This window comes from Parasteatoda tepidariorum, chromosome 6 (assembly GCF_043381705.1).
Source record: "Parasteatoda tepidariorum isolate YZ-2023 chromosome 6, CAS_Ptep_4.0, whole genome shotgun sequence".
NCBI lineage: Eukaryota > Metazoa > Arthropoda > Arachnida > Araneae > Theridiidae > Parasteatoda > Parasteatoda tepidariorum.
Window position 1 is genome coordinate 32120892 of NC_092209.1, and position 12789 is coordinate 32133680.

Sequence of the window (12789 nt, forward strand, 5' to 3'; positions counted from 1 at the left end):
GGCAAAATTTGCCCCCTCCTGACGGCAAGGGGACGCTAACATATGATCCGTCTACCACTGAGGATATTTCACGTCAGCACTGTGGTAGGTGCAAGCCGGATGCGGAATTCGTATCGACTGGGATTCGAACTCGGTTCACCTCATTGGAAGGCGAACGCTGTATCCTCTGAGCCATCGCAGCTCAAAAGCGCAAATATTGTTATAAATTTTTATGGAGTCGATTATTATATAGTTTTTAGAGCTTAGAGAATGTTATAGTTTTCTAGGGCACCCAGTTTGGGAAGCACTGCACAAAGTCACATATTGTGTAACTGCACAACAATTTAAAAATAGTTAAGACGTCACTCATTTTACATACATTTCACTTTGACATAGTTATTGTTCCCTTCACTACTTAGGACAAATAAAAGTTCTCACATTTCATCTGCAAATACCTAACAGAGAATTTAAAGTTAAATTATTCCGCTTATATATGAGTTGAAATAAAAAACACGACTAGACTATCAGAGTAATATGATTTGAATTGAGAAAACTGTGACTGTTCAGTGTCTCAATATGAGCAATCAAGTGAAGAAAAAGAAATGAGAAGAGCTTCGAAACCAAGATGCTAGATTGTCGATAACTGAGAATTCGTGTTTCAAAAAAAAATCAGTAAATCGTGCCTTTCACGGAATCATATTGTTCTTTTTTTGTAATTTTGGAACAGACTATCATGAAGAATGCTGTTGCTCCAACTCCGAACACTGTCAGAAGCAAAATAGCAGCTAACGTCTTATTTGAACTGTTGCCACCTAAAAAAATTATAAAGAGTAGGTTAATAATCTAAAATTTAAATAGTATACCTTTATTATAAACTTAGAAATTGGCCATTCGAGAATTTAATGATAACAGTACTTGTTCGTTAAATTACTTTAATTGGACAATTTGAAAGTTTTGCCCCCTTTCTATCTAATAATTCAAAAGAAATTGATTAAAAGAAAATTTAATGATAACAGTATTTGTTTGTTAAATTACTTTAATAGGACAATTTAAAAGTTTTGCCAATTTTTTTATTTAATAATTAAAAAGAAATTAGGTGATGGAAAATTTAATGATAACAATATTTCTCAGTTAGATTACCTTAATTGAGTAATTTCTAAGTTAATAATAATTTTGTTTTACTTAAATTTTAGCTCATACAATGCAAATAGGTTCTATAATAATACATAAATTTAAATGAAATATAACGAATAGAATAAATTAAATTATCTCTTATAACGCAAGCGAAATACCAACCTTTTAAAAATTAACGAAATTTAAAAGACCCACGGTCATACTTTACCATAAATATTTTTAAAAAATGAGCATAATTTGGCTACACTCTCTAAAAAGCAACTTTGATTTGATTTAAATGTTCACTTTCACATTTTATTCTGTAAGAAGCCTCATCACAAAAAAATTGCATACTTGCATCTCCTTAAAATAAATATAAACTGCACTATTTAACAACATATCTTGATTATAAAACTGCATTTAATTTTCATTTTGAACTTATTAGCAAATAAGCAAATTTTAATAATTTTTTTTTATAATGTAATAAAAATAAAATATAATAGTAAAACATTCCTAAACATAATTTTGAGATCGATTAAGGCTCCATATTTCATGATTCTTAATACATATTATAGAATTCATGTTAAAGATAAAGTTAAAAAGATTTATTACACATTAGAGTTTGCAATTAAATATTAAAGCGAGGAAGAAACAAAAACTTTCCAAATCACTAATGAGACGAGGAGAATGCAAAACACAAAAAAAAGTGTGATTGTCTCTTTAAATTTAAAAGTGTTTATAATTATTACCGTTCAACCACCCTCTGATTTTCTCAACCAAAGAGGTTTTAATACTTTCAGTCTTGTTTTCCTCAGTAGTAAATCATTAAACTTTGCAAAACTTTTTAACTTTTCTCAGCTTAAATATTAACTTACAACCTTTAATTCTATATTATTTATTGCCTAAGATTCTAAAAATATATAGAATGTAAGATCATTTACAAAGATTTAAAAAAAAAAAAAAAAAAAAAAAAAAAAAAACCCAGCTTGAATGAAAATAAACTAAATCATTCTTCTGTTAAAAACATAAATTCGTTTGAAGATAAAATCATATAGAATATTTTTGGAATCTAAAACATTTTATGAACTCAAACACAGATTTCAAATAGAATATTCGAGATATGTACATGAGCAAAAACAAATAAATAAATATAGTGTTACAAAATGAGATATATCATTCGATACCTAATAATTGTTTCTATTTTTGTTTATCAAATTGTTATCAATATTTCCATTTTTTTTCCTTTTACACGTTTTTTTCACTTATTTTAAAAAGATAACAGAGTCACTGGAAAACATTTCATATCTTATCGGAGGATTTCTGTATATGCTACTTAATAATAAAGCAGATACAGATTGAAAATATTTTTTTCTCACTTATCTGTAGTTTACGATTTTTAGGCTTCTTTGATAGCAGTTTGGCATTCCCATCGTAAGAAAATAGCAATTACAGACAAAAAAAATATTATTAAAATACATTAATAAAATACATTCAAGCATATAGCTCCATTTAGAATATAATCTTAGAAACCATGAAAATGTATTTGTAATTAATAAAAGAAATTCCTTAATAATTCTAATTTAAAAGATGCCTTGTTGCCATTGTATTTTAGAGCACTACTAATGAAATATATATTTTATTGTAGAAATAATATATATCATTTAACTGTAATTCGAAAATTTCACTTTCATAAAATTTAACTGCTACAACAGTTTAAACAAAAGAAACTTTTTTTTAATGTTTGAACATACTGAAACGAATAACTGTAAGAGTTGTAACTACACTACGATAGCAACTGTATAAAACCAATAAATTTTTATCACATTTTTTAGAAAATATTACAACTGGTGTAGTATCATTTACTATAAAGGTCACTAGAAATCAGTAATTCGAAATGAATTTTCATATGAAAATTTGACGATCATCCAGCATCCTATGCACATTTTCATAAAACTCAAAATACAAGATAAATAAATAAATAAAAAGTAAAAAGCAACAAAATAAATAAATAGGACAATGGCGTTGGAATGGCCCAGGAGTGTTGCTGCATTTTTCATCGCTGGAACGTTGTTCAATATTTTTCTTTCTTCAAAAAAATACTATATCAAAATAGCAATCAAAAATATTTAACTTTGAAAAAAAATTTCCTTTTATTTTTTAATTTAATTTTATTTTATTTTATTTTATTTCATTTCAATTTCAAATTTAATTTAATTTAATTTAATTTAATTTAATTTAATTTAATTTAATTTAATTTAATTTAATTTAATTTTATTTTATTTTAATTTAATTTAATTTTAATTTAATTTAATTTTAATTTAATTTTAATTTAATTTTAATTTAATTTTAATTTAATTTTAATTTAATTTTAATTTTAGCTGCAGTTTAGATTAATTTTGATTTTATTTGTTTATTTATTTTTTTATTTATGTATAAAATTTATTTAGTTTACTTTTATGAACCAAATTTTTGAAGAATTTATTTATTAACAACATTTAGTATAAAATGTTTTTTAAAAAAAAACTTTCTCTTAAGGATAATAATAAACATTTTGTTTGAATTTGAACATTAAGTCAATTGCTGCTAATAATTAATTTTGGTCATACAATCTAAACACGCACGATAAGCAGTTTTTTTTTACCCTATTTAAATGACGAGCGCTTGAATTATTTTATTATTATAGTTTATTTCTCAGCAATAAGATAATTCTAGGTAACATAATATAGTAATAATACAAATACTACATTTAGATCTAAACCTTTTTACAAAAGAAAGAAAACCTAAGTGGTTGGAAAGAAAAAGGATAGCCACTTGGAATCAACAAATATGAAATACAAATTTTTTTCTATGTCGATGTTTTTTAGATATAAACTACTTTTTGTAAAGGGTAATTAATGGGTGAAAAGAAACAATGATATAATGTGACCATGGTTTATTAAGTAGCAAAGTAAACAGTGGCGAGCAGAAGTATTTGATTTCCTGGGGCAATCCATTTGTATAAATACTCTGGAAAAGATGAGTGATATCAGGTTTTTTTTCATTTAAAAGAACAATTTAAATAAAAAAAAGACCTAAAACAATATTTCAATTTTTTTAAATTGTAATGTATGTGAAAATTATTCTAAGATAAAAATTTAACTGCAGAAAAATAATCTTGTGTTTGTTTTTAAAACGCAAAAAATATTAATTCTCTAAGGATTTTCAATTTCATTTTATTAAATTTATTAGAAAATTAAATTTTATTCTTTATAAAGTATTTTATTTGAACAAAATATTTATGTGTTAAAAATATAATTTCACAATGAAAAATAATAGAAATAGATTAAAATTTTAGTCTCCTTAGTCCTGTGTAAACGCCAAAAATAGCTAAAATCAAAAAACCCCACTTCACCCGATAGACTCGTAAAAATAGTTATTTATAAATTGAACTGTGAAATAATAAGTTATCTCATTTCATGACCTTTATCATGACACATTTCTGAAAATTCAAATTTTGTTAAACGGTTCAAATAACTTAAAAAGAATAAAAACGTGCGATTATTGATTCTTACTTAAGCCATGATAAACTCTTGGTGGCTGTGAAAAAGCTGATTTTGAAAATCTGTAAAAGAAAGTTATTGCCATCAGATATTTAGATTTAAAAGCTTAATGCAGCAAATTTGATATACGGTATGTTATGAAAAAAAGCAGCACATAAATAAACTACTTGAAAAATAAACCTCGAAAAAAATATTTAACAAATTTGCGCTTTGCAGTATTGTTCTGTCTACCGTGTTAAATTAATAATATAAATATTGAAATCAAAATTCTTTTTTAAAGATAATATATGTAGTAACGTAAAGAAACATCTACTTTTTGGAAACAAATTATGTACTGCTGTGTAAAAAATTCTGGATCAAATTACTGTAAAAAGTACAGGCACTCAGAATGACAATGTAAAACCCATTTTCATCCGAACATGCACCATGTTCAGGTGAAAACATCTGATTTATCGTAATTTTTACAGTAATAATTACAGTAAATTCACTGTAATTAATTAAATCTTACTGTAAAAATTACTGCATATTACTTTACGGGAAAAATGGAATTTATGTTAAAATGGATTATTACTTTATATTGCATAACTGTTAACGTTACTTTATACCGTAATTTGATCTGCATTGATTACAGTGTACCACTTTTTTCAGAAATTGATTTTTTTACATATCTGGACCACGTTTGTGACTGGGCATTAATAGGTCAGTCTTTTTCATAAAATTATTCAACAATGCTGAATGTTAAGCAAATATTTTAGAAATAGTTGTGTTGTCATTCTTTTGGTGACATTTATCATCTTTCATACAAATTTCTAACTTTTGGAATGTTAGAAATATGAAAAATAATATCCAGCAAATTAAATCATATTATATATTAATTTGTTAATTATTTATAATACAAAAAAGTTTCGAATATTATAAAAAACAATTGCTAAAAATGTATATATTTTGAAAATAACAACTGAAAACTATTTTTTTCTTAAAAATGTTTGTGTAAATAAGTACGAAGCGATATTCTCTACTACACTATAGTATATACTAAATACTAAACTATTGGGTATAATATGAAAAAAACACAACTACTTCGATTTAGTAGGAACAACATATGACGCAATGCTAAACGAATGGAATTTAGTTGTTGTTTATTTAGTTATTGTTATTAGTAGTTGCTGTTATTTGTTTTAGTTGTTGTTGTTTATTTAGTTGTATTTAGTTTCAATAACTTTTCTTTATAATGCAATAAAATCTGGCGAGCAGCTATTTAAACGATCGAACACTTCGTTTGTTTATTTGTGGCTTGAAGCTAGGCTCGCAGAAAATGCCGTTCATGGGTTAAATTTAGTAGGAACAACACAACCTGTGACGTAGGCTATATTATACCCAATTGTAACAAACAAAAAGTTGAAAAAGTCACACAATTAATCCAATTATGTTTTGAAGGGGGTCAAAATATTTTGAAAATATATTCCAATTTCACGTAAGCATATTTTGTTATTCAATTCCTCATTCTTTTAGTAAGTTTTGTTCAAATTAAATTCTTTTATAAATACTTTATACATAACCAAGACTAAACTTGATTATAACCGTTTGTTGAGTTACTGATCTAGTTTAACCTTGGTATAACTTACTTGCTGCTGCCACTCAAATGGTGATAACTTCTTGTGTCTTCATTGGTTGTACTCATCCATCCAGCTGCCTTATTATTAAGTGGAAATGATGTGACAAAGCTAATCAATGTCAGTAGCACTGGAATTTAAATGTAAAATAGGGAAAGTATAAAAAATCTTTTTTATTCATAAATATTACATACATGAAATTGACTCGTTAATTGTATAAAAAAAATCATGTCAGCTGTTTTCGAACTATTTCGAAATTATAACTTGATATAAATTTAAAAACACGCAATAAAGTAAAAAAAGTGGAATTTATTTATGTACAGTAAAATACAACGCAAAACATGGAACATATTCTTGCAATAAGTTCAACAGAAACTAGCATACCTTAAAAACAAAAAAGATATTTTCAGGAGACTTTGTGTTTCCGATTATCATTGTACTGTGAAAACTGGAGATTTTATGCAGAACTAGTTTTAGAGTTAATGTCAAAATTGCAACAAAAATTTCAATTACTATTCAATATGCATATCTCCTAAATACTTTATTGGTTTTCATTTTCCACATAGCTTTTAGATGAATAGGTTGGAGTTATCAAGTCTGTTTCAAGATAATGTTTGCTTCTTTTTTTTTTAATTTTTCTAAAAATATATTTTTTATTTTACTTTATTTTATTTATTTATTTATTTCAACCAAAAAGATCCTTGCAACGACTAAAAAATGGTATGAAAACAAAAGGGAACGGAAAAATTTACTTCTCTACTCGACTGTAAAACTGTTTAATAACATACAAAATTCAAAATCAGTCAAAGTTACTCCGGCAACTATCCATTGATTATAACGCATTGCCAGATTTGCTTATTTGCTGGATCTTTTATCAATTATACTGTCAAAAAAACTACTGGGAAAGCTTTTCCCTTCAGCAATTTCAGATGAAAATAAAATAGAATAGAATATTTTCTCTAATCATTTATTTCTCTCCTTATTTAGATAAATCCTCTCTCTATTTAAGTAAATGCTCCTTATTAACTACAAAACTGTTTTACTGCTTAAGCACTCGGAATGCAGTGCAAGTAACAATACACTTACAATTATTGCCACCGCTCTTTTATGCTGATAAATCAAAACTCCATGAATTTCTTCAAAAAGTAAATGTGTACAGATTTATTTGTAAAACTGTTTTACTACTTTCAAAGTTGAAATGCGGTGACAATAACAATACAATCACAATTCAATACAATCTTTTTGGATAATATAACAAGACTCCTCTTTCTATTTATTTCTCCATAAAATAAATGTGTTTATACAGATCTATAAAACTGTTTTACTGCTTTAGAAGTCTATATGCAGTGAAAGTAACAATACACTTACAATTGCAGCAACAGTTTTTTTTTTCTCCTTCTTCTTCTTTTTGGTTAATATAACATTATTCTTTCGATTTATTTCTACTTTAAGTATATTTTCATATTTGACTGTAAAACTATTTTGCTGCTTAAGAAGTTAGAATGCAGTGAAAGTAACACTACACTTACAATTGCTGAAACCATTCCTTTTCGTTAATATAACCAGACTCCTCTTCCTTTTATTTCTCCATAAAGTAAATTTATTTCTATTTAACTGTAAAACTGTTTCACTGCTTACGAAGTTGAAATGCAGAAAAAGTAACACTGCACTTACAATTGCTGAAACCATTCCTTTTAGTTAATATAACCAGACTTCTCTTCCCTTTATTTCTCCATAAAGTAAATTTATTTCTATTTAACTGTAAAACTGCTTTACTACAAGGGAAGTTGAAATGCAGTGAAACTAATAATATACTTAGACTTACTGCCACCGTTATTTTTGATTAATATAACAAGGATTCTCTTTCTCTTGTTTCCTTATAAAGTAATATGTTCCTCTTTGATTGTAAAACTGTTTTACTGCTTAAGAAGTTGGAATGCAGTGAAAATAACTTACACTTGCTACAACCGTTTTTTTCGGTTAATACAACATGATTCCCCTTTCTAATTATATTTCCTTAAAATTAATGTGTTCTAGCTCACCATATCTCGAAAACGTATCCAGCGAGCCGAAACTTTTTTGCACACATTTATCTAAAGATAACTCCTCGCAAAAATAATGTTTAATAAATATTTATTAGAATTTTTTTTTGTAATCATTATTTTTTTTTTAAAAGATTCGAAGAAACATTGAATTATGAAGTAATTACATTCTTCATTTTTAATTGTTTTTACATTAATTTAAACTAATTTTAATTGACAAAATAGTTTCTGAATTGTAAAATTCAAGAAAGCCATTTTTTTAAACTTTCATTTCTCCAGAACTATTTATGACATTCTTTAAAACCTTGTAGTTTGTAACTCAAAATTTTGCAATTTCAATTTAAGCAAAAACTTGCATATCTTAGAAATAAAAAAAATTTTCAAACATCATTAAATAAAATATCAAAAAATAAAAGTTGCGTGTTTCGGGAAATCATCTTAGGAGAAATCAATTTTATTAAGTGATAAAAGTCTTCGATTTGCTTAAAAAGTACTCGATTTATTACAAAATACAAAAAAAAGTTAAATTAATGTTAAGATGCCCGAATTTTCGCACACTGTCCTGACTAAATCATGTTTTCTATATTGCAGCTATCCTTTATATTTTGATAACCAAAACTCCAAATCTGTAACAACAAAAAAATTTTTGACGAGAAGGTATGTTTTTTGCCCAGTTCTAAAATAAATTAATAGTTAGAAATAATTTATTGGTATATTTGGAAACACTCCTTTATTGGCACTTAATTTGTGAAAATTCGATCACTAGAACAAAAATCATTCATCATGGCACTTTTTTTTTTTAATTTTTTTTTTATTATTTTTTATTTATTTATTTATTTATTTATTATTATTTTTTTTGTTAATTTTATATACTTCCTTCAACAATTTAGCTCTGAGTTGCCTTCTGTAGCACGCTAAAAATCGTATTCCCTGTTTTCTTTATTTCTTATTGAGTAATTAGCATTTACATTAACGTTTATAATTATAATTATAAGTTTACAATCGTCTATTAGTTTTCTTCCATACTTTGCATGAAAAAGTAAATTTATCAACTTTGAAGGTATTACAAATCTATAGTTTCATTTCCAAAATGTTTAATTTGAAGTTTGTTATCTGAAATCTTCTGAACGCTATTACAATTTTCTATCACAAGAGATGACATATTGAAGATATATTTAAATGTATCTAGTAAATAATCGACAAGAAACTTTGAAAGTCATCGAAATTTAGTTCCAATAAATATTTGAAAATAATTATATAAAATATATCATACAACCATTTGATACATAAAAATAAATGACTTCTAATGTGTTTCAATCATGATGAATCGGATCAAATTATTGTATGGGATTAAAACAATCATTTTATTGAAAGTGGATGCGATATAATATAGAAATCACAATATTTAACCTATTGAAAATCAATTGCAATAAAAAAAATTCATCATTTGATTGATAATTTTTTTTGTATTTAAAATATTCATCGTTCAGTGTTTATACATTTATTTATACTTTTGAAATACTTTTTTGATAAGAAAGAATCAACTGCAAAATGGAGCTTTTTGATTTATAAAAAAAGGCAATTAATTGCATCAAGAATACGCAAAATTTTAATAAAAAAAAATTTTTATTAAAAATTTTTTAAAAGAAGCAAAAAATATTTTCTTTTATAGATTAAAAATATTGCACCCATCAAATAAAGTTTCATACTATTCGCTTATCACTACAATCAAACTAAATGAAATTTCCTTTTGAAACAGCTAAAAAAAATTGCAAAATTAATTAAAAACTCATACAATTTGCTTATTACCAAGTGCAGACCGAATAAAATTTTGTTTTAAAACAATCAAACATTTTACACTAATCTATCAATAATTCATACTTTTCTCTTAATATTAAACTTAAAATACGACGCAAAAAAAATTCGTACTAAAATGTCAAGGTTAAGAAACAAGAAAAACCACCGAGCCCTGAAATGAACACCTAAACAATTATCATAGCACTTCATAAATCGAAAAGTAACTTGATAATTTGATTCAACCACTTCAAGAACTTGCAAAATATTTTCAAAATGCTTACCCAAAAGTGCAAAAAATAGAATTGTATTGAAATTATCTTTCCCTTTCATACCGATAATATTATATTTGATTTGAAATCCTTGATAATTCCTTTTTAAATGTTGAAACAGGACGAGCACCAAAGGCGATCAAGCTCTAATTCATAATATAGGAAAGTGGAGAGGGGTTAGGTGCCTGTTGCACTGGAGCAGGCACTGTTGCGCAGGTTCAGCGCTCGGAGACTGTTTTATTGACCGCTTGCGCTCTCCAAGCCGTAATGGATTCCAAGAGAGCTGAATTGGAATTATGTGAGATATTGCGTATCCAGTTGTGTTGTTGCGTGCCTTTGATTCATTAGATTTTATTCAGACATTCTTGGCTCATTGAGTTGGGGGGGTGTTTGTCGTGGGAGTCAGATCTCCGTTTTCTTATTGGTTGTGGGTGCTTGGTACTAGTCAGGCATGGGGGAGTAATATTACTACTTAGCTATTGGACGGAAGGTTGAAACAAAGGAGGGAAAGTTTTAAGAGTAAATCTTTTCTGTTCAAAAAGAAAAAAAAAACAATGAAAAAGGGAAAATTAATTGTTGTACTTTCAGACTTTCGGGTGTTTAATGTATCATTAGAAGCGTGGGAACACTTAGCTGTTTGAGGAAAGAAAAATTGCAAATTTTTTAGAATTTCTAGTCTACAGTGTTTGAGTACGCATGTGTGTGCGTGTTTGAGGTATTTCCATACTCTACAGCAACGTTTCTTATATGGTGTTCCAAGGAATCCTAGAGTTAAAGGGGTTCCCCAAGCTAGTGCTTTTTACCACCAGTGATAAGTTTTAAAATCTCTGATTATATTTAGATACAACCTTTAAATCATTATTCATTTAATCTTTCAGCTGCTTTTATGAAATTGTTTCAAGTAAATCGCCAATGAAATAGAAATGGCATTTTTAAAAATAAAATAAAATAATATATTCCCAACAACAATATATTGAGTAAATAATGAAAAGAACAAGCATTTATATTTCCTACCATGCTTTACCATTGCATTATTACTTCCTATCACTCTTTTCAAATCAAAATAAAATATATTCTTTAATAAAGAAATATGTTCGCTTAATAATTATTTTCAACGTTTATAGCAATTCTTTTAAGTTTCATCTCGAAATAAATCATAATAGTAGTAAACTAGACTAGACTGGACTATTAATCATAGAAGTGAACTAGATTAGACTAGACTACTAATTACAGAAGTAAACTAGACTAGATATAGCATAAGGATTCCAAATTTAACTGTCGGACATAAAATCTAATTTAAGATTATTAATGATAAAACGATGAAAACTCTTCATAACTCTCATCATATATTTTTAAAACAGGTTATATGTTATAACGGTCACGATTACCTTAATAAACTTTATTTATAAAGTCGGAGTTTCACCAAAAGAAACTTAAATATTTAGCGTTCTGCAGCCAAAACAAATTGGGTACCGCTGCTCTTCAGCATTTGAGGTTTCTGCGAAGGATTATTTCCAATGGTAGCGAACTAAAGCGGAAATTTTCAATTTTTTTAATAAATTTTAATCAGAATTTAAGATTATGATAATTTTTTGCGCTGACCTTTAATAAATTTGTTTAAATTATTCTTATATAGTGGTAGACAATTTTTAAAAAAAATTTAATTTATTAAATTATTAATGCATTATTTTTAATACCACCAGGAAAAATATTTCTTGTCAGTAAGTAAATTCCGTAGTCGTTTGAGGGCACGTATTATTTCATACAAATTTACACCATTATCCAAAAATAATACTTTCTCAATTCTGTGGTATTTTAAAAATTTATCTTTGCATACACGATTACTTTCCTGATTTTTTCCGCGTCGCCATATATATAGATTTCGTGTTTTATCCTGTATTTTTCTTGAATTTTTATTTTGTATCTTTTGCTTAATATGTTTTATTTTCGTTTAAATTATTTTGGTGCTCCCCATACTATTGTATTGATATATTTTACTTAGGCTATAACAATAAAATATTAGAAAGCACTTTTTTTGCCGATATAATCGTGTGAACTGAAGACGAGATTATATCATTTCCTCATTTTGTTTTCAGCCTATCTAACTTTTTTTAAATTTTTAAAAGAAAATTTAAAAACAATTTATTTAGCAATGATTTTTTTTTCTTCTCTTTAAAAACGTATTTCTTCTTGTTTTCTTTGTATTTTTATCTTATTTTATGGGTTCTATGTACTTGCAGCTTATGCGCAGTAAAAAAGACTAACTGACTGCGCAGTAATAAGACTAAGATATATATTATACCAGAATTGGGTTCATTGAACAGCCAATCCAATTCAAAGTTTACAACTATCAATGCTCAACTCCGTATCTTTGTAACTTTAAATAAAACCCAAAAGTCAAGGGAACTCCTGGATCAAGCATTTCAATAAACTAGCC

General features: G+C 26.5%; 1 protein-coding gene across 1 annotated transcript; it reads right to left on the reverse strand.

The window, feature by feature from the left end:
• Positions 1-10687, reverse strand: LOC122270756 (uncharacterized). Its single transcript, XM_043049368.2, has 4 exons — positions 10365-10687; positions 6257-6374; positions 4644-4693; positions 1-791 (listed from the first exon to the last, which is right to left on the reverse strand). The coding sequence occupies exons 1-4, from the start codon at positions 10411-10413 to the stop codon at positions 649-651; spliced, it is 360 nt and encodes a 119-aa protein (XP_042905302.1). The 5' UTR covers positions 10414-10687; the 3' UTR covers positions 1-648.
• Between the last annotated feature and the right edge of the window lie 2102 nt (positions 10688-12789).